This window comes from Hyla sarda, chromosome 7 (assembly GCF_029499605.1).
Source record: "Hyla sarda isolate aHylSar1 chromosome 7, aHylSar1.hap1, whole genome shotgun sequence".
Classification (NCBI taxonomy): domain Eukaryota; kingdom Metazoa; phylum Chordata; class Amphibia; order Anura; family Hylidae; genus Hyla; species Hyla sarda.
The window spans coordinates 218,225,364-218,249,457 of NC_079195.1; the positions used below are offsets into that span (position 1 = coordinate 218,225,364).

At 46.2% G+C, this 24,094-nt stretch overlaps 1 protein-coding gene across 8 annotated transcripts in view; it reads right to left on the reverse strand.

Moving 5' to 3' along the window:
- The window catches only part of TNNI3K (TNNI3 interacting kinase), a 245,454-nt gene extending 222,049 nt beyond the window's left edge, over nt 1-23,405 (reverse strand). For 2 of the 8 annotated variants that reach the window (XR_008846664.1, XM_056532724.1), the window contains exons 1-2: nt 22,945-23,405; nt 19,453-19,561 (exon numbers count right to left, since the gene is read on the reverse strand). Coding sequence is in view for 6 of the 8 variants with exons in the window: in XM_056532724.1 (XP_056388699.1) it covers nt 19,453-19,561; nt 22,945-22,984 (149 nt within the window). In the remaining 2 variants the exon portion in view is untranslated. The remainder of the gene's footprint in view (nt 1-19,452; nt 19,562-22,944) is intronic. The other 6 variants (XR_008846665.1, XM_056532720.1, XM_056532719.1 and 3 more) reach the window with 6 other exon arrangements.
- Nucleotides 23,406-24,094: the final 689 nt, after the last annotated feature.

The window sequence follows — 24,094 nt, forward strand, 5'->3', positions numbered from 1 at the left end:
TCTGGTCCCCAGGTGCAATCCTCTTCCTGAGCTGCAGTGTGATGCTTGGGCCCCGAGTGACATCAGGCCCCAGTGTTGTCATGCTGCTGCTTAGCTGGCCGAAGCGGGACATCACTACGGTCAGTGGTTGGCTTAGCAGCAGTATGACACACTGGGCCAAAATGTCACTCCGGGCCAAAAATATGCTGCAGCTCAGGAAGAGGATTGCACCCTGGGACCGAAACAGGGCACAGCTCGAGCGCTGGAGGTGAGTACAGTTTTTTGTTCTGAAATGTAGTATGGACATTCTTCTAATGCCTCCCTGTTTTATCCTCATCCTGTATTATACTCCCAGAGCTGTACTCAATATTCTGCTGGTGAGGTCACTGTGTACATACATTACATTACTTATCCTGTACTGATCCTGAGTTATATCCTTTATTATACTCCAGAGCTATACTCACTATTCTGCTGGTGAGATCACTGTGTACATACATTAAATTACTTATCCTGTACTGGCCCTGAGTTATATCCTGTATTATACTCCAGAGCTGTACTCACTATTCTGCTGGTGAGGTCACTGTGTGCATACATTACATTACTTATCCTGTACTGATCCTGAGTTATATCCTGTAGATCTTTTATTAAAAAATATAAAACATTACAAAAAGAACGAACATCACCATAACAATAATACAAACAACATACACCTGTATAATATATACAAAAATGAGTTCATATTAGTCCAAAAATGTCCAACCAAGTATCTTCTGGTCCAGCCTCATTCTCACCAAACACACCGCTATAATAACAACAACTACTAAACACTCTACAATAATAATAATACTTACAGTAATAATAATAACAACAATAATAACTAAAAACTGGTCCGGTTGCATTTCCCCACCCAAAATAATAAATATATTAAATATGTGTCAAACCACCAACAAACACCGCAAACAGAAAAACAGAATGTACAATGTTTTTATTTTTTTTAATTTTTAATTTTTTTTATTTTTATTTTTATTTTTTTGGCCCTGAGCTGGTCCCGCATCCCATGCCCCCAGTACATGATAACAGATGTCCATGAACCAGTCCAGGATTTTATTTATTTTTTTTAAATAAAAGGTCCCACACAGAAACCCCCCTCCCCCCATCTACCCACCACCCAACCTAACACTAAACCCCAACACAACACAACCCCTAGAAAAAAAACAATATATATACATATATACACATATACATAAATGTACAAACAAAACAAATATATACAAAATAATACAAACTATACAAACCAAACAACAAACAACAATAAGGCTTTTCAATCACACAAACCCCTAAAGCTCAAGTTCAGTGCCTGCAAGCCCTATATCACCATATATCTACAGCACAAAACAAAAAGACTAATGTGCCAGCATCAGCCCACCACCAGGGGGAGACAACAGGCTAAGGCTCTTTAAAGGCAGAGCCCCTCCACAGACGAGAGGCCCTGCCAGCACCCAGCCTCTCGTACTCCAGAGAACGCACCTTCACCAGGTCACCAAGAATGTTCCTAACCACCTCACCCACAGGGAGGATTTTACGCTGCGTCGACACTTAACACCGTGCGTTCCACGTGTAATACCTGACCACTGAGCTGACTAGGAATAAAGTGCACTGGTCCCAGCCTCCAAGGTTTCTGAATGCCCCATAGGCCCATTCCGCATAGGAGAGACTGGCCAGCCGAGGCCAACCAATGGAAGCGCCCACCCTGTTGTAAACCTCTGTGTTAAAGGGACAATGAAGCAGAAAATGCTCCATGCTTTCCAGCATGCCTCCACACTCTTCGCGGGGACATCCCCGGTCATCAGAGCTCCTGCACTTCAGATTGTCCCTCACACACAGTTTCCCATGGAAGCAGCGCCAAGTCAAATCCCAAAACTTCAAGGGGATCCTGATAGAATTCAAAAGCTCTAAACCCACCTCCAGATCCCGACTTGGGCAGTCCTTGAGCGCCAATGGCCTCTAGAAATGAGAAGACAGGACCCTCTTGTCAAGGAATTTCCTCGACAGAGTCCTAATCTCCCACATCCCCAGACCCCACCGACGAATAACCTTCAGAGCCGGGGTAGCGTAAGCCGGGAGATGCCCGTGTGGTGTGCGAAGATCCTTCACTTGCCCTCCTGTCTCCCATTCCTGGAAGAAAGGCCGAAACCATCCCCTACAGGAGGATACCCACGGAGGAGCCCTCTCTGACCAGAGGTTTGCTATATTGGTCTTAAGAAAGGTATTCACTAGGAACACCACAGGGTTGACCATACACAACCCCCCTAGTCTCCTCGTACGGTAAGTAACCTCCCTCTTCACTAGGTTCAGTCTATTCCCCCATAACATTTGGAAGAACACACTGTAGACCCGGGTCCAAAGAGGTTCTGGCAACATGCATACACTGCCCAGATATATCAGCAAAGGGAGCAGGAAAGTTTTCATCAGGTTAACCCTTTCACGGAGGGTCAAAGACCAACCCTTCCACTGATCCACCTTCTGAGCGGCGATCTTAAGCCTGCTGTCCCAGTTTTGTTTGGGGTAATCCCCTTGACCAAATTCGATGCCGAGGACTTTTGCGGATTCCTGGGGCTCTGGAAGGGCGTCCGGGAGATTAAAATCAGGATCTCCCCCTCCCAGCCAGAGACTCTCACACTTATCCTGATTGATCTTGGACCCGGATACCTCCGAGTAGCGGTCCACCTCTGACATCAACCATCTGCCCTCCTCTTGTGAGGAGACAAACACGGTGATATCATCAGCGTACGCTACCACCCTCAGAGCCGAAACCGGCACCGCCAGGTCCATTCTCACCCCGCCAACGGTCCACAACCAATCCTTCTAAGGAAAGGATCGATTGCAAACACGTACAGCAAAGGGCTCAAAGGACAACCCTGACGGACACCAGACCCAACCTCAAAAGAGCGACCAATCCAACCATTCACAAGCGGGAAACTCTCTGCCCCTACATACAAGGTCTTAAGCCAATCAACAAAACCCCCTGGCAGGCGATATCTCAGAAGGACAGACCAGAGGTACTCATGGTTAACCCGATCAAACGCTTTTGCCTGATCCAAGGACAGCAAGTACCCCTTCCAGTGGCCAGCCCTACCCTGCTCCACAGCCTCTCGGACACTGAGCACAGCACTGAATGTACTGCGGCCCGGAACAGAGCAATGCTGAGCCCCCGAAAGGAGCCGGGGTGCAAACTCCACCAGCGGGTTAAACAGCACTTTTGCCAGAATCTTTCTGTCCGCATTGAGAAGTGCTATGGGACGCCAATTCTCAATGTGGGACGGGTCTTTACCCTTTGACAGGATGATCAGCGCTGACCTCCTCATTGACTTTGGCAGAGTGCCCGAGGATAGACACTCATTAAAAACCGCAGTCAAGAGGGGAACCAAAGTGTCCTTAAAGGTCTTATAGAACTCAGATGTTAAGCCATCCGGACCGGGTGACTTCTTGAGGGCAAGCCCATCAATAGCCATCCTGACTTCCTCTTCCCGGATCATCTCTGTCAAAACGTCAAGAGAGGGGTCTACTCCTGGTTCAGGGATGGTTTCAGCCAAGAAAGCTGATACCTTATCTCGATCTAGATCCTTCCTTCCCAAGAGGTGCGAGTAGAAGGATCTGACGACCTCCAGGATCCCTGATCTGGACCTTTTCAAGGATCCCGTACTATCAATCAGTCCTGAGACTATTTTACTATTCACTGACATCTTGCAGTTTCTGTAAGGGTCGGGCGAGCGGTACTTCCCGTAATCCCTCTCAAAAACCAAAGATGCGTGCCTATCGTACTGGCACTTCATCAGCAAGGACTTCACTCTGGAGATATCCTCTCGGCTACCTCCAGTCGAGACAAGGTTCTCAAGTTTCTTCCCCAGGCCCTGGTACAAGCGGTACCTATTTAGGCTTCTGAGGCCCGAGAGCTGGCGGAAGAATCTCGCAACCCTTTCCTTGAAGATCTCCCACCACTCTGACTTACTGTTACAAAGGCCCAGCAATGGTACCTGGCTCTGAAGAAAATCCTCAAAGGACTGTCTTATCTCCGCTTCTTCCAAGAGAGACGAATTCAGCTTCCAATAGCCTCTGCCCATCCGGGGGGTCTCTGTGACATTCAGAGAAAACAAAATTAAACAGTGATCGGAGAACTCCACCTCAACAACAGACACTGCTGAAGAGACGGCTTCCTCCTTTAAATAAAACCTGTCTATCCTAGACCTACAACTACCCCTATGATAGGTGAATTCCGCGTGGCCTGGGGTGTGCCGGATGTGGACATCCACCAGGCGAGCCTCACTCGCTATGCTATTAAGGGCGACGCTATCATAAGTCAGCTTGTCTCTGGCACCTCCCCTGTCTTGGGGCCTCGTGACAGCATTAAAGTCCCCTCCAAAGACCACCTGCCGACTTGTAAAAAGATAGGGCTTGATCCTCATAAAGAGGCACTTCCGGTCCCACTTAGACTGTGGGCCGTAGATGTTAATAAGGCGAAGTTCTTATCCCCTCATGAGGACATCTAAGATCAGGCACCTCCCCATTTCTAACTCGATAACCCGTCGGCATTCTACCGCTGCGGTAAAAAGGACCGCCACTCTGCTATACGGCTCGGCCCCAAGAGACCAGTAGGAGGGCCCATTCCTCCACTCTCTTTTAGCCTTGTAGATAGATGACATATCTGTTAGCCTGGTCTCCTGCAAAACTAAAATATCAGCATTAATATGGGCAAAAAAATCATAGGCCGCAAATCGAGCTGTATCTGACTTAATGCTGGCAACATTAATGGATGCCAGAGTCAACGGAGAGGGTGCCGCCATCAAGGGTGATTGAGTTAGACAGCTTTCTTTTTCCCACTCCCCTTCTCACCCTCCACATCAGAAGAACTCTTCACCCTCTTTAGAGAAATGGAAGTGTCCATCTCACCAGACGTCGTTTTACTTTCCTCGTCTCCGGATTCTAGGCCAGTCCCTTCCCCCGAGGACATAACCTCCCCAGGGGAAGAGGACTCGGCGCCCCCTGGAAGCCCCTCTGCCACCTCCCCCTCATCCTCCCCTTCCGAAGAAGAGGAGGAGATGTCCCTGAGGGGTCGGAATCGATTGGAAAGGCCAACCAGAGGGGAGTCAGTTTTGCCTTCCTTTGGCACCTGGACCAGGGTGGGAGAAGATCTCAAATCTCCCTTTTTTTTTTACTTGTACCCCGCTTTCGTGTCTCCTTCTGCCATCCCATATCATCCTCCTCCACGCTATCTGAGGAGATGGCACCTTCCTCATTCTGGATCCTCCTGACCTCCTCATTCAGCTCGCCATCCCTCAGGGTCTCAGCAGCAAGGTTGGCCTCTGGGACAGAATGAGAGGTCGTCCCAGTAACCCGGGCTTTCCCCATCACCCTATCCCTTTGGCGTTTATCAAGACGTCTTAGTTGGGCTGGTGTCTTTCTCTTGCTGTTCCTCACTGACCCCTCAGTTCCTCCACCCCTGCTAGTCCCCTCCCCAGCAGATTCCGGCTCGTGATCTTCACCCGCTGGGGACAAGACTGCATTAGCGAAAGAACGAGGGCAACGACTGAATGGGTGACCTAAGTCACCACACAGGTGACACCTAATCTCTGCACAAGATGCGGCAAGATGGCCTACACCCCCACACAAGGCACATTTCTGCACCGTACAGTTTGCACTGAAGTGTGTGGGGTCACCACATCTGTGACAGAGCTTCGGCTGACCCCGGGAGAAAATCTGGATACGATCCCTGCCGAGAAAGGCAGAGGATGGAATATGGGTAACTGTATTTCCTGAACGTTTAAGTTTTACCAAAAACGTCCAGGCTCCTGACCAGATGCCAAACTCGTCCCTGTTCTTCTGCGGGACCCCCATTACCTCGCCATACCGTCCTAATCAGGTGATGATGTCAACACAAGAGAGTGATTCGTTACGGGTCAAAACGGTCACTCTCTTGATTTCGTTTTGACGAGACAATGCCTGTACGGCAAAGTCTCGCCAGCCGGGCTCATTCTTTACCAATTCATAATTCGACCAGAAAAGCTCAAGCCCCTCTGGCCGAACAAAACTGATATCGAATTCAGGAGCACCGTAGGGATGTATCAAGGCAAAGATATCAACTGCCTTGAAGCCCATCTTTAGCAAGAGCTCAACCACTTTGGTCCTTGAAGGACACATATCTTCGCCCTGCCACCGAAGACGGACCACATTCCTACGGTTACTACCTGCCCCGGCTGTTGGGAGGGACCACACAGTATCGCCCCCTCTTTCCTCTCGGAAGGCAGAGAGACCGTGTCTCTCTATCCAGAAGGACAGATCAACTGCTCTACCCTCTACATTAATCGACCTTTCCCCCTTTTTCAGAGCTTCCAGGAGATGTCGCTGCAATAAACCGTCCCTAGAGTCAGGAGACGAGGAAAGTATTCTACTTCCCCCAGTAGTGACATTGGCATAACTCCTATGATCTGTCACCACTGGGGGGGCAACCGGACCAGACCCTACACCTACACCACTTCTAATGACAACATCCCCACCACCCTCAATAACAACATTAGCACTTCCCCCAACAACATTGTTTCCAATAACATCATCTGTAGTCCCATCACCAGCCCTAATTTCAGCAACAGCAAAATCACCTTCTCCAATAACATTAACCTCCATCCGCTCCCCAGTCATACACCCCGTACCCCCATTTACCTTCTCATTCACACTGGCTGGACCAGAAACAGATAATCCGGCAAACGATGACGATGATGACATTTTTTCCCGTTTTGCCTCAGCATCACGGGGCACTAGGGCTGGGACAACCTCCGCTGGCCCTTTAAGGGACCGGGCAGCATGCTTGCCCGGTCTAGAGGAGGCCCCAGCCCTGTTCTTATTAGTGCCCTCCGCCTCATCAGCATCATCTCCAGTCTTTTCATGGCACCAATACAAAACAAAAGTTTTTCTTCACTTTTGGGAGTGTCCGTTATGCCCTTTACTACCTCCGGCACTGAGTCACCCCCCTCTCCCACAGGGGAGCGAACTACAGCACCGGAGTCTGCCTCTCTGCCCACCGCTGGGCCGTCCTCACTGTACGGCCTTTCGGCCGATGCCTTCTCTGCTCCATCCCTGCTACTGCAAACAGGCATGGAGCTCTGCGCCCTTTTAGTATCTGTACTCTCCCCGCACCTTTGCACCGAGTCCACCACAGAACACGGGCTGGGCTGGGTAACGGGGCTTGCACAATGAGCTGACCCTGCGGCCGACTCAGGGTATACAGGGAGGGGGGTGTAGATGTAACTCACCACTTCTTGCTGCTTTGGCTTGGTCTTCTTTTTCTTCTTACCCCCAGGTGCCTCATTTGGGAGCTCATCTCCAAACATCAGGTTCTGAGGACACACTGGGGATTCCAGCATGCGGATCTGGGCCATTAGCGCCCCTCCCTGGTAGCTGCTGTCACTGTCCTCCCCTGAGTCGGCAGGTAATACTGCTGGTTGCTGTGCAGGGGGCCCACTGTACGGGGCCTGCTGCTGTTGCCGCAGGCCACCAGGTGGATCTGGCTGTTGTTCTTCCTCCATCTCCTCCACATCATCCACCTGGCTGTCAGGTTGCAGCCCCATCAACCTTTTATTTTTATCTTCTTCTTTCACCCTGAAGCGCTCCTCATTTTCCAGTTTCTCTTTAAATGGCCCACTCTTCTCCAATAATTCGGCTCTCCTCTCCTCCAAAACTTGTATTTCAGACATGAGTCCCTTTATCTGCCCCTGGATCTCTGTCTTTTTCCTTTTTGGAGTAATCTTGGCCTTGGCACGGGCACAGCGCAGTTCCTCTCGGAGCCTCCTGATGGCCTTACAGGCGTCTTCATACTCACGGAGGTGACTTTTTACCCGGGAGGTATAGGTGGAAATAGACTCCCGGGTCCTCAGCACTCCCCAGCCTTCCTCACTGAGGTCGGCTTCACCTCCGTGAGCACTCTGCCTTCTTCCAGACAAACCCAGCTTTCCGCTGGCTGCACCCAGCTTTTCCGAGGAGGATCCAGCCTTGCAGCTTCTCACCTCTGTGGGGGGAGTTGGAGCAGCATTGCTGCGACTCCTAGTAGAACGCCTCACCCCCAAATCCTCCGATGTACAGGCCGCTTGCTGGCTTCTACTGCTCCCCTGCGGCCTAGTCCGAGGAGCAGAAGCCTGGGCCTCGCCTCCCTCACTCATGCCTGGAAACCCACTCCCTCCCTGGGGAGGAGGAAGCAGGCCCCAGGTGGAACAGATGGTAATTCCCTGGAGCTCAGGAGACACAGCAGACACACAGCACAGCTGAAGCACGACCACACCCGCAACTAATTGGTCAGCACTCCAGAGCTGTACTCACTACTCTGCTGGTGAGGTCACTGTGTACATACATTACATTACTTATCCTGTACTGATCCTGAGTTATATCCTGTATTATACTCCAGAGCTGTACTCACTATTCTGCTGGTGAGGTCACTGTGTACATACATTACATTACTTATCCTGTACTGATCCTGAGTTATATCCTGTATTATACTCCAGAGCTGTACTCACTATTCTGCTGGTGAGGTCACTGTGTACATACATTACATTACTTATCCTGTACTGATCCTGATATATCCTGTATTATATTCCAGAGCTGTACTCACTATTCTGCTGGTGGGGTCACTGTGTACATACATTACATTACTTATCCTGTACTGATCCTGAGTTATATCCTGTATTGTACTCCAGAACTGTACTCACTATTCTGCTGATGAGGTCACTGTGTACATACATTACATTACTTATCCTGTACTGATCCTGAGTGGGGAGGGGGCAATTTTCTGATCTTGCCTCAGGCGCAAAAGGAGCTAGCTACAGCTCTGGTGAGTGGCGCTGTTTCTGGAAGCAATCGGCCTCATTTGATCTCAGTTTTACACAAACCCCCCCTTTAAATCCACCCTGTAAATGAGAAGAGGACCTAGATGGATGCAATTGCTTAAAATTCAGATGTAACCGTTTTCACGAGTTTCAAATTTTTCATATAAATGGATTAAACCTAATTTAATTTTTCAACAATAAAAGTTGCAGGATCCGCGAGACATTCTGAAGGGGAGAATTCATGGTGAATCTTTAATAAATTCCTTGCAATATTTATTTGCTTGCCAAGAAGGATTGTTTAGATAATGTTAAGCCACAATCTGCATCAGCGCTAATGGAAATAATATCTCACTGACATAATTACAATGTAATTAACCATGACATTCCGCAAATCACTTCTTGCATATTGGCCTGTTCTTGTAAATTTTGTGCAGAGAAGAGAAATACAAGCGATAAATAATCAATCTGCCAACCTTCCCGGCCATTTGTGTTCTCATTGAGGAGTCATTTAAAGTGAGATGTATGCCCCCTCGTTATTTATAGCTTAAATGAAAGGTTCAACTTTACAGATCACATATAGAATTAATCTACATAAAAAGCTGAGTCACTAGAAATTCACTACATTACTTATCCTGTACTGATCCTGAGTTATATCCTGTATTGTACTCCAGAGCTGTACTCACTATTCTGCTGGTGAGGTCACTGTGTACATACATTACATTACTTATCCTGATATATATCAGACAGGAGGCTCATATCTTATGCATTATTCTTTCTTTAATAATGCCCATAGCAGAAAAAATCCATCAATTCAATGTAAATGAAAAAACTTTCAAAACTACAACTCCCAGCAGTCCTAGGGCCACAGTAGCCACTCCTAGTCTGTAGGCCCTATATAAAGGACTGCCCATGGAAGGATCCTCCTCTTTCTTTCTGCGCATGGCAGATTTTACAGATAAGTATATTCCTTGTTTGTACTGATTTCTATATTTTCTTGATATCATACTTCTGGGGCACTGTGTGGCCTGGCAGAGAATATTCCTGGCAGAGAATATTCCTCTGCCGACTGCAGAGTGCTCCCTTAACTTGCATTCTCTTTTATTCTGTTATTCTTACTGTTTTCCTCATCGCTTCTATTCTTTTTTCTGGTTATCGCCCTGCTCTGCGGCGGCGGCGACCTTTCTGGACCCTTCCCCTTTTTCTCCCTGTATGTCCGGCGCTCACCATCTTACCTGGTGACGCCATTTTTCCCCCCCGTCTTCCCGCGGCCTTCTCTGTTGCTGGAGGCGGACCCACCTGACGTCTCTGGTGGGCGGTCTCTTCATCCACCAATAGGGCTCCCAGGTGATGAACTCTCGTGATACTTCGTCCCTGGTCTCTATACTCCCGGGCTCTCCTCCCTCCACAGCGCCAGTACAGTGCTAGCAGCGTTGGAGGAAGGAGCCTGGGCTACTAACTGTAAGATTTACATAGTGTGAGTCAGAATTTATTCCGGTCTCATTATTCTAGTGTGCAGTTCTTCTGAGTGTGCAGTTCTTTAGGGAAGCCATGTCTGAGAGCTCTTCTTCATCTCCCACTAAGGGTGATGAACTGTCCCTAGATACAGCACAAATACAAGATCTTATAAATAGATCAGTCCAGATGGCTCTGGCCTCAGCCATTGTGCCCCCATTGTGCCGGCAGGGGAAGTAAATAACGTGCTCCAGGCAGTTTCCACCATGGACTGCCGCCCCATGCAATCCTCAGACTCCAATCGACCCCTGGGCCTCAGGGAGTTACCAAAGAGGCAGAGGAATCAGAAGCTGAATCGGGTGAGACTGACGTCTCCGAGTCTGATTATGCTGATGAGGATGCTGGGACATTGGCGTTCAACACTGACGCCAACCCTGGTACACAGGACGAGGTCATCCTAGATGCTCTAGGTGAACCATTATTCCACCCAGACGTGATATCCCATCCTCGCTCTGGGGATTGGACCCCGTTACCCCACGTATCCCAGTACGTGGAATTCTGGGCACGTAGGTCCCTTGAGAGGACCAATCGAAATAAGTTAAGGGCGGAGTGCCCCAGACCATTTATCCCTAAGAAAGTGATTGCTACCCCAGAGGTAGATCCTATCCTATCCAAATACTTAACAAAGTCTGGCAAATTCCCCAAGAAGGGGATTGAGAGGTCCTTTAAGACCATACAGGACCGCATTCTGGACCTCCTTGGTCCGCTTACGAAAATACTAAATTTATCAGAGCAAGCAGATCAGCCTGTCGACCTGGTCCAGCTTCGTGGATGGGCTCAAAGAGCCATTTGTTTAGTGGGCAGTGCCAACACTGCATGCTCTACCGAGCGCAGACGCTCCATCCTCATGCGGCTTGATCCGCAACTGGCTCACTTAGCCGAGACCGAGCCAGGTCCATCGGCAGAGGGTAGGCTATTTGGTGACACCCTAGTGAAAGATATCAACAAGTTTGTGGGACTATTCAACAGCCTTGATGAAGCCCAAACTTCGTTGAAAAAATCTGGGGCAAACAAGATTTTTCCCTGGGCCGGCAGAAGTAGGGGCCGTTCTGCCGGCCGCAACTCTACCTACAGACCATATACTAGGGCAGCCGACCCACCTCAATATCCTCAGGCTCCCCCTCCATACTCCGTTCCAGTGGCGCAGCCAGCACCATTTTTCCCACCCCGTGGTAGACCGTGGCGTGGACGAGGAGGCAGAGGCTACCCCTCGTTCCCGTCCATATACTGGTGAGTACTCCATGCACTCCACTTTCTCACATACCTGTGGGGGGACGACTGAAGCATTTTACCCATGCCTGGTCTGCGATTACGGCAGACGCGTGGATTCTAACTACGATAACAGGGTTCCACACAGAACTTCTGTCCTTACCAAACCTTGGCGTGATCCCGCCCCCTATTCGATTTGGAAACCAAAACGTTGTGCTTATAGACAATGAAATTCAAGACCTAGTGTCCAAACAGGCGGTGGTGGAGGTCAACCCGTCTTCCCCGGGGTTTATCAGCAACCTCTTCCTAGTAAAGAAGAAAGGGGGCGGCTACCGCCCTGTGATAAACCTTCGAGACCTGAACCAACATGTCGTTTATCGACATTTCAAAATGGAGGGTATTCATTGCCTTCGAGACCTACTGCAACCGGGGGATTGGTTGGTAAAGGTGGACCTAAAGGACGCCTACCTCACCGTTCCTATGCACCCATCTGCGCAACATCTACTCCGCTTCCTCTGGAGGGATTGAATGTGGCAATTTACTTGCCTTCCTTTCAGTCTGTCGTCTGCCCCGTGGTGTTTCACCAAGCTCCTGAAACCGGTGGTGGCGTCACTAAGAAGCAGGGGGGGACCGTCTGATCATATATCTCGACGACCTCCTTATCATGGCCTGCTCCGAGGCGCAGGCCTTCCGCCACATGAGGTGGACAATCTCTCTATTGCAAGGACTGGGCTTCTTGATCAACTGAGACAAATCGATTCTCGTCCCAGCTCAGGAAATGGAATGTTTGGGCTTCTTGGTGGACACCAACCAAGCCGTTCTCCGTTTGCCCAAAGCAAAGTTGGCCCTCATCTGCAAGGAAATCAGAGCGGTATTACGCAAGGATTTCCTATCGCTACGGGTGCTGGCTTGTCTGGTGGGCCTTCTAGCGGCCTCCATACAAGCTATATTCCTGGCCCCTCTCCACTACAGGGCCCTCAAGAGGCTCAAGATCCTCCATCTGTGACAGGGTCTCAGATATGTCGACGAGGTGCCCCTCTCGGCGGAAGCCAGAGCAGAATTGCCGTGGTGGCCGTCGAGTGGAACGGCAAAACGATCTTCAACTCTTGTCCAGACGTCATCATAGAGTCGAACGCGAGTCAGCGAGGCTGGGGCGCTCATTTTGGCAATGTCTCCACAGGAGGGAGCTGGTCCTTCAAGGAATCCCTCCTACACATCAATGCGTTGGAACTTCTGGCGGCGTTGTTCGCCGTCCGGAGTTTCTTACCAGAAGCGTTTCTTACAATTGCTGCGTATTATTACGCATGGACAATATTGCAGCGGTACAATACATCAACCGCTTGGGGGGCACCAGATCCAGAGTCCTTGCGGATATTGCCAAGGATTTTTGGCATCTCTGCCTTTCCCACAATATTATTCCGATGGCGGAATACATTCCGGGTATTTCCAATACGGTAGCCGATTGGAATTCCCGATATCGTTCAGTTTTCCTGCAACTGAATCTGCTTTGGGGTCCGTTGGGCGTAGATCTGTTTGCTTCTCGCCTCAACCATCATCTGCCTCGATTTTTCAGCTGGAGGCCGGACCTGGAGGCATCGGCGGTAGATGCGTTCCGACAGATTTGGACGGGGGAGACTCATTATGCATTTCCTCCATTCTCGATGATCCCCAGGGTTCTCCTGCATATAGCGAACCAGAAGGCGACGGTTGTGCTGGTCACCCCCTGGTGGCCGATGCAACCGTGGTTCCCGCTTGCTCTGGAGATGGCAGTGGATTTCCCCAGGCTGCTTCCTCATTTTTTGCAGATTCTCACCCTCTGATAACGGAAGGCAACCTGACTCTCCTAGCATGGTTGGTTTCGGGGTGCCTGACGCAGACAGCTACCTTTCAAAGTCAGCTAGAGATCTCCTCGCCCTAGCCTGGGCCCCCGGGACTCGATCAGCATACCGATCAGCCTGGAGACTCTGGGTGCGTTGGTGTGATCAACGGCAGGTTGATCCCGTACAGGCGCCTGTATCGACAGTAGTGAATTACCTGGCGGACTCTTTTGAGTCTGGTAAGTCCTTCAGCTCCATCAATGTGTACCGATCGGCTATTTCCGCTTAACACTATCCGGTTGACTCTTTGCCGGTCGGTAAACATCCTCTACTGTGTAGACTTTTGCGGGGCATTAAATTTAAGCGCCCGCCTCGTCCTAGGTATCAGTCAACTTGGGATGTTTCCAGGTTGCTAGATATGTTCTCTAGGTGGGAGGACAATGACGCTTTATCATTGAAGCTCTTGTCCTGCAAACTTACAGTCCTTTTATGTTTGGTCTCAGTTAAGCGAGTTTCGGACGTAAAAGCCCAGGACATTTCTAGGCGTCAATTTTCGCCTCAGGGTGTCAAGTTCTCAGTGGTCCGCAGGACCAAGACGGGTATCCATTCGGTTTTTTACCCTTATTTCCCTGCGCATCCTCGGCTATGTGTTGTGCGTTGCCTACAGGCTTATGAGACACAAACAGCCGACTTATGCTCTCAGAGTTTTTCTCAGCTCCTCGTATCATATGCCAAGCCTCATCACCCGGTCTCTTCCGCTATGCTTGCACGGTGGGTGCGTTCCACCATGGAGATGGGGGGTATAGACATATCCCTCTTTGGAGCACATTGTTCCAGAGGGGCTATGGCTACTAAGGTAGTTATGTCGGGGGGCTCTCTCGCGGATCTTTTAATGGCGGCGGATTGGTCTTCCGAGACCACGTTTCGCCATTTTTACTTCAGACCGGAGGAGCATGTCTCCATGTCGGTTTTATAATATTATTGTCTTGTCACTTGTGTATCCTGTTATATAAAATTTTAGCTTTGAACCTGCATAAGATATGAGCCTCCTGTCTGATATATAAATCGAGATTTTCCTAGCTTGTGACGGACAATATTAGTTATATGAAGACAGGAAGCGAGTATCTTCCCTCCCTACCCAACCCTATTACGATTCTTTGTTCTTTTTTAGGATATTGAACGCACTGACCGTTTTCCTGAGGACGGCTGACCTGTTGGTTGCAAGCTGTTTGGGTTCTCTACAGTCTCTGTTGAGACGAAGTTGGGCCTTTGTTTGGCCATTTTTTCCAGATGATGACTCCGGACGCTAAGGTTACGGACGGCTGGCCGTGGATTCGTGTGGCGGTGGAGATGTTCGAATGGAGTTCGGATTCCTGTGCGGTTTTGAGTCGCATGAAGAAAGAGGAGGATCCTTCCATGGGCAGTCCTTTATAGAGGGCCTACAGACTAGGAGTGGCTACTGTGGCCCTAGGACTGCTGGGAGTTGTAGTTTTGAAAGTTTTTTCATTTACATTGAATTGATTACTGGATTTTTTCTGCTATGGGCATTATTAAAGAAAGAATAATGCATAAGATACTCGCCTCCTGTCTTCATATAACTAATATTTTCCGTCACAAGCTAGGAAAATCTCGATTTATATCCTGTATTATACTCCAGAGCTGTACCCACTATTCTCCTGGTGAGGTCACTGTGTACATACATAATATTTCTTATCCTGTACTGATCCTGAGTTATATCCTGTATTATACCCCAGAGCTGTACTCACTATTCTGCTGGTGAGGTCACTGTGTACATACATTACATTACTTATCCTGTACTGACCCTGAGTTATATCCTGTATTATACTCCAGAGCTGTACTCACTATTCTGCTGGTGGGGTCACTGTGTACATACATTACATTACTTATCCTGTACTGATCCTGAGTTATATCCTGTATTATACTCCAGAGCTGCACTCACTATTCTGCTGGTAAAGTCACTGTGTACATATATTACATTACTTATCCTGTACTGATTCTGAGTTATATCCTGTATTATATCCCAGAGCTGCACTCACTATTCTGCTGGTGGAGCATGTCTTTGGCTGCTGGGAGTAGTAGTTTTGCAATTGTGCGTCCACTCCTAATGTTTATATTTGCAGTATAATACATCTATATAACTACAATTACGGAACTATTTCCCTTCAGAACCTCAGATTCCCTCGCTCTTTAGAATTTGCCGTGTCAAGGTTTGTGTGTAGACTGTGCATTAACCTTCCTGTTCCTCAATAGCCTTGAGATGGGAAAAAGAATTGTTTTCTATGTTCCCCGGCCAATTATTCTGTTCTTGCGTGTCCGTGATATACTGTGAAACATTAAAATCTGCATGCGCCAATCCCAGGGGAGGACGAGTCAGCTACATCCAGAGTACGAGGGCTGCAAGGCGAAAAAACAGCAATTTAGCTCCGGCATAGCTAGAGTTGTAGCAGAGCTGATGGTGTCATTTGCTAGAGACAAATGCTTTTATTGTGCCCTGTTGGGTGATGCTGAGTTAATAGAGTGGAGTCAACTGCTCTCCAGCCTTTAACCCATCTTTGGCAACGGTCCCAATTTTTGCTGTTGCTGTGCCATACTGTGCACTTAAAGGGGTACTCCACCCCTAGACATCTTATCCCCTATCCACATAATAGGAGATAAGATGTCTGATCACGGGCGTCCTGGTGCTGGGGACCCCTGCAATTTCCCTGCTGCACCAGGAATTTGTTTAGAGCGTCGGGTGCAGCGCCGGAGGCTCGTGATGTCACGGCCACGCCCCCTCAATACAAGTCTATGGGAGGGGGCGTGACGGCCGTGACATCACTAGCGTGGCGTGGCTGTGACATCACTAGCGGTGCGTGGCTGTGACATCATGAGCCTCCCCGCATCGCCAGTCAACCGGCACAAAGTTCGCTCCGTGCACCGGATGTCTGGGGTGCCGCAGTCAAGATTGCGGGGGGCCCCAGTGGCAGGACCCCTGCATTCAGACATCTGATCCCCTATTCAAATAATAGGAGATAAGATGTCTGATCACAGGCGTCCTGGTGCTGGGGACCCCTGCAATCTCCCTGCTGCACCAGCTGTTTGTTTAGAGCATCGGATGCAGCGCCGGAGGCTCGTGACATCACGGTCACGCCCCCTCAATGCAAGTCTATGAGAGGGGGCGTGACGGCCGTCACGCCCCCTCCCATAGACTTGCATTGAGGGGGCATGGCCGTGACATCACTAGCGGGGCATGGCTGTGACATCATGAGCCTCCTCCCCGCATCGCCATTCAACCGTCACAAAGTTTGCTCCGTGCACCGGATATCTGGGGGGTCGCAGTCGAGATCGCGGGGGTCCCCAGTGGCAGGACCCCTGGATTCAGACATCTTATCCCCTATCCTTTGGATAGGGGATAAGATGTCTAGGGGCGGAGTATCCCTTCAAGCACATGTGGGCGGCATTTTACTTCTTTGTATGTGTGTCTGGGTATTTGGAGGCGTTCTTGACTGACCTGGAAAGGCCTTTGGATGAAGTTCATAATAAGCAGAGAGCGCTCTGCAACATAATGCCTCTGGAATATGAAAAAAGTTACTTAAAGGGGTACTCCGGTGGAAAACATTCTTTTTAATTTTTTTTTTTTAAATCAACTGGTGCCAAAAAGTTAAACAGATTTGTAAGTTGCTTCTATTAAAATTTTTTTTATCCTCCCAGGACTTATTAGGTGCTGAATACTACAGAGGAAATTATTTTCTTTTTGGAACACAGAGCTCTCTGCTGACATCACGAGCACAGTGCTCTCTGCTGACATCTCTGTCCATTTTACGAACAGTTGAGCGTTAGGCTCAGAATTTGTGCTAGGGTCCCATCCTAAATGAGGCCACCTCCCCGTGGTGGATGGGGGACACGTTTTGATCAAAAAGTGCTCTAAGAGCCTCAATTTTTTGACCAATGTGTGCTGCTGCAATCTTGTTTTTCTTGTATACTATATAAATATACACATTAAATTCAAATAATTTTATTTACAAAAGGGGTGACAAAGGGGCTAGATAAGGATGAGGACCCCACCTACACCCAGGGACTCTGACTTTGGGGACCTCACCACAAGGCAGCGGATACAATACGGTGCCGGGACACCACAAAAGGGGTACTCTGCCCCTAGACATCATATCCCCTATCTAAAAGGATAGGGTGGTAACATGTCTGATTGCGGGGGTCCCTGCTGTACCCGGCGTTCGTTTAGAGCGTCGGGTGCAGTGCCAGAGGCTCGTGACATCACGGCCACGCCCCCTCAATGCCATGCCCCCTCCCATAGACTTGCATTTTTTTTTTGCACCACCAATTCTACTTTGCAGCCACGTCAGTCATTTTACAAAAATATCTACGGCAAACAGGGAAAAAAAACCATTGTGCGACACAATTGAAGGAAAAACACAATTTTGTAACTTTTGGGGGCTTCCGTTTCTACGCAGTACATTTTTCCGGTATAAATGACACCTTCTCTTTATTCTGTAGGTCCATACGATTAAAATTATACCCTACTTATATAGGTTTGATTTTGTTGTACTTCTGGGAAAATTCATAACTACATGCAGGAAAATGTATTTGTTTAAACTTGTCATCTTCTGACCCCTTTAACTTTATATGACAGTTATATAAAGGGAGAGGACCCAGGACGTACCGGTACGTCCTCAGTCGGGAAGGGGTTAAAGGAAATCTTTCAGCCTGTTGACCCACACTAAACCAATACACTGGGTTATAGTGTGGGTGAACGGGACTCCAACGAGGGGGCACTTACTTCAAGGAGTATTCTGGCGAAAGACATGTTATCCCCTATCCAAAGGTTTCTGGGACTGGAGACGTGACGTCCCACCATGCCCCTTTGAAACGTCACGCCACGTCCCCTCCATTCATGTCTATGGGAGGAAGCATGATGGGCGTCCCGGAAAGACAGAGGTTTCCGAGACAGGAGCAGCAGCCCCCAATAAAGTGCAGGTGCTGCACGGAGATTGCGGGGGGTCCCGGCGGTGCCCGCCCCCCCACGGTCAAACACCTAAACACGTCTTTCGCCGGAATACCCCTTTAGCTATGTCCAGCAGGTCCTGAGATATGTCTCCCAGAAGATCCTCTGCTAAATTCAGTGAATTGAGCGCAGGAGGTGGGGATTCTCTGGCTCGATTTACATATTCATTGTCTGTGATTCATATGTAAATTGAGCCAGTAGCCCCGCCTCCTGCACACGATTCTCTGAATTTAGCACAGGATCTTCTGGGGGACAAATTTCAGGACCTGCGGGACATATTTGGGTAAGTGACCCCTCGTTGGCCTCCTGTTCACCCGCACTATAACCCAGTGTATTGGGTTTAGTGTTGGTGAACAGGATGACGGTTTTCCTTGAAAAAATCTCTGCTTGCAGTCTTTGAATGAGCTTCAAGACATGACATTGTAAGGTCACACAGGTACAAGATTTGCTACCACAACATGTATACATGTGAACTATGTTAGAGCCATATCAGAAATCAATAAAGACTGCTGAAAACGTATATAAAATCATTGCCCTGCACGGTGAGTTGTGCCAAAAGGTTAACTCTGCTCTGCTACATTTAAAGGGGTACTTGGCAGGGACATTTTTTTTTTTTAATCAACTGGTGCCAGAAAGTTAAACAGATTTGTAAATTACTTCTCAATCCTTCCAGTACTCATGAGCTGCTGTATACTACCGAGGAAGTTATTTTCTTTTTTTAATTTCCTTTCAGTCTGACCACAGTGCTCTCTGCTGACACCTCTGTCCATGTCAGGACCTGTCCAGAGCAGGATAGGATTGCTATGGGGATTCAGGGTTTGCTATGAATTGTTAGCAGAGAGCACTGTGGTCGGACAGAAAGGAAATTCAAAAAGAAAATAACTTCCTGTGAAGCATACAGCAGCCGATAAGTACTGGAAGGATTAAGATTTTTAAATAGAAGTGATTTACAAATCTGTTTAACTTTCTGGCATCAGTTGATTTAAAATAAAAATGTTTTCCAGCGGGGAACCCCTTTAGTAAAGGAGGTATGACAGACAGTCTTTACCTGAAAACCAGATTGAGTTCTGCCTGTTCCATTTCTTTGATGTGAAGATCATCCTCCAGACGATCCACAATCACCTGATAGGACTCACCTACCTTTTTCTTCCACTCATCTACAACAAAGTGAACATAATAAGCCTCGATGTACGTGGATGAGAGTCACTGTAATGTTATCATACACAGCTTGGAATCCATAGACATCACATATATTTATATATATATATATATATATATATATATATATATATATATATATAAAAAGGACTCTATAGACATCATAAATATATATATATATATATATATATATACACACACACAGGACTCTATAGACATCACATATATATATACAGGACTCTATAGACATCACATATATACAGGACTCTATAGACATCACATAGATATACAGGACTCTATAGATATCATATATATATATACACAGGACTCTATGGACATCACATATATATACAGGAATCTATAGACATTACATATATATACACAGGACTCTATAGACATCACATAGATATACAGGACTCTATAGACATCACATAGATATACAGGACTCTATAGACATCACATAGATATACAGGACTCTATAGACATCACATAGATATACAGGACTCTATAGACATCACATATATATACAGGACTCTATAGACATCACATAGATATACAGGACTCTATAGACATCACAAAGATATATACAGGAGTCTATAGACATTACATATATATACAGGACTCTATAGACATCACATATATATATACAGGACTCTATAGACATCACATATATATACAGGACTCTATAGACATCACATATATATATACAGGACTATATAGACATCACATAGATATACAGGACTCTATAGACATTACATATATATATACAGGACTCTATAGATATCACATATATATACAGGACTATATAGACATCACATAGATATACAGGACTCTATAGACATTACATATATATATACAGGACTCTATAGATATCACATATATATACAGGACTCTATACAGGGCCGGATCCTCATTGGAGCTCATGGAGCTCGTGCTCCGGGCCCCGCACAGCCAGGAAAGAAATGGGGCCCCGCTTCCAAAACAATTTATTAAAGAGAAAAAAATGTTCCCCTCCATTTCCCCTCCCCCTTCGAGGCCCCATTCTTTGGCCATTCTTAATAGTGTCTCTATAGACATCACATATATACAGGACTCTATAGACATCACATATATACAGGACTCTATAGACATCATATATATATATATATATACAGGACTCTATAGACATCACATAGATATACAGGACTCTATAGATATCACATATATACAGGACTCTATAGACATTACATAGATATACAGGACTCTATAGACATCACATAGATATACAGGAGTCTATGGACATCACATAGATATATATACAGGACTCTATGGACATCACATAGATATATATACAGGACTCTATAGACATCACATAGATATAAAGGACTCTATAGACATCACACACACATATATATACAGGAGTCTGTAGACATCACATAGATATACAGGACTCTATAGACATCACATATATATACAGGACTCTATAGACATCACATAGATATAGAGGACTCTATAGACATCACATAGATATACAGGACTCTATAGACATCACATAGATATACAGGATTCTATAGATATCACATAGATATACAGGACTCTATAGACATCACATATATACAGGACTCTATAGATATCATATATATACAGGACTCTATAGACATCATATATATACAGGAGTCTATAGACATTACATAGATATACAGGATTCTATAGATATCACATAGATATACAGGACTCTATAGACATCACATATATACAGGACTCTATAGACATCATATATATATATATATACAGGACTCTATAGACATCACATAGATATACAGGAGTCTATGGACATCACATAGATATATATACAGGACTCTATGGACATCACATAGATATATATACAGGACTCTATGGACATCACATAGATATATATACAGGACTCTATGGACATCACATAGATATATATACAGGACTCTATGGACATCACATAGATATACAGGACTCTATAGACATCAAATAGATATACAGGAGTCTATGGACATCACATAGATATATATACAGGACTCTATGGACATCACATATATATACAGGACTCTATAGACATCACATAGATATAAAGGACTCTATAGACATCACATAGATATACAGGACTCTATAGACATCACATAGATATACAGGACTCTATAGACATCACACACACACACACATATATATATATATATATATATATATATATATATATATATACAGGACTCTATAGACATCACATAGATATACAGGACTCTATAGACATCACACACATATATATATATATATATATATATATATATATACAGGACTCTATAGACATCACATAGATATACAGGACTCTATAGACATCACACATATATATATATATATATATATATATATACAGGACTCTATAGACATCACATAGATATACAGGACTCTATAGACATCACACACACACATATATATATACACACACACAGGACTCTATTAGTGTTGCTCGCGAATATTCGCAATTCGAATATTATTCGCGAATATCGCATATTCGCGAATTCGCGAATTTCGCGAATATAGCGCTATATATTCGTAATTACGAATATTCGTTTTTTTTTTTTTTTTTTTTCTTCACAGTACACATCACAGTGATCACCCCTCTCTGCTTCCAGCTTGTGTGGTGTAAAGAAGGCTCTAATACTACTGTGTGAGACTGGCGTGCGAAAATTCGCGCATGCGAAAATTCGCATATGCGAATTTTCATATATGCAAATTTTCGAATATGCGAATTTTACCTTATGCTAATTTTGTATATGCTAATTTTCACAGCTGTAAATTTTCGCATGCGCGACTTTTCGCATATGCGAAAATAAAACGAGGATATAACGAATATGCGAATATTCGCGAATATATGACGAATATTCGTCCATATATTCGCGAATATTCGCGAATTCGAATATGGCCTATGCCGCTCAACACTAGACTCTATAGACATCACATATATACAGGACTCTATAGACATCACATATATATGTATATATATATATATATATATATATATATATATATATATATACAGGACTCTATAGACATCACATATATATATATATATATATATATATATATATATACAGGACTCTATAGACATCACATATATATATATATATATATATATATACAGGACTCTATAGACAGCACATATATATACAGGACTCTATTGATATATTCTTTCCCCCATATCTCAGGCCGACATCCCAATGACTTTTTATCTGGACGTCTGATAGATTCCTGAATATATTTGTTTATTATAAGGACAGGGGGTGCAGCAGCCCCTGACCTCACCTTGGCCATGCACCATCTATACAAGAAGTTCCCTTAATAAAAACCCTATAAAACATAAAATATAATCCATTACCTGTGCAGGTCTGGGTCGGCCTAGATTTATAATTCCCCATATGTTTATCGTACGTCTCCTTTCTTCCAGCCGAGCGCTCCCTGTAATATGATTCGGGCTACAAGGACAACTATCCCAACTGCTCGGGCACACTTTGATAAGTCCCATGGCTAAAAATAAGCAGGAATGCCAGACAACAATGACAGAACACGAGAGCCACATGATAGACAATCAGTCCACGGATGTAGCAGAGCTCAACTTATTACGTTACTTAACTTTTTGGAACTGCATTATTGGTGTATAGTTTTGGGGTTTAAAGGGGTACTCTGGTGGAAAACTTTTCTTTTTTTAAATCAACTAGTGCCAGAAAGTTAAACAGATTTGTAAATTACTTCTAGTAAAAAATCTTAATCCTTCCAGTACTTATTAGCTTCTGAATACTACAGAGGAAATTCTTTTCTTTTTGGAACACAGAGCTCTCTGCTGACATCACGAGCACAGTGCTCTCTGCTGACATCTCTGTCCATTTTAGGAACTGTCCAGAGCAGCACGTGTTTGCTATGGGGATTTTCTCCTACTCTGGACAGTTCTTAAAAACTTAAAAATCAGCTATCCCTGCTATTTGACTCTGATTTGTCATATGGCTTTTGTCTTTTTTTTTTTTTTAATAAATTTAGCGCAAGTACAGTAAAAAAACAAATTTCAAAGCGTGTCAAAAATCTTTTTCCATACCAACAGGGCCAGCTCTGCCTAAAGGCTAAATAGGCAGCTGCCTAGAGCACCCTCTTGAGAGGGGCGCTGCTCTTCTCACCACAATAAACCATCCAAATTCATAACCACCCACTCACAGTCAGCTCAGCCAGCAGAAACCCCACCCCCATACAGTAACACTGTCATGTGCGTTCTTCAGCCTGTCAGAGGAGCGCAGGAGCGCAGCACCACAACACTCCTCTCTAAGTGACATATGATAATCCAGGTCAGGTCCAGCATTCTGACAGCGCGCCCACTGGCTACCCACTGACCCTCCCTCCGCCAGTACCATATGGGGGTCACACTCCTCTGAGGTCCATGACAGAGCATGAACACCAACCCTTCCCCATCCCGCTACCATAATATCCTCTCTAATGTCTGTGACAGTGTGTGCGGCGCATTGCTTCTGTCAGCTGCCTCT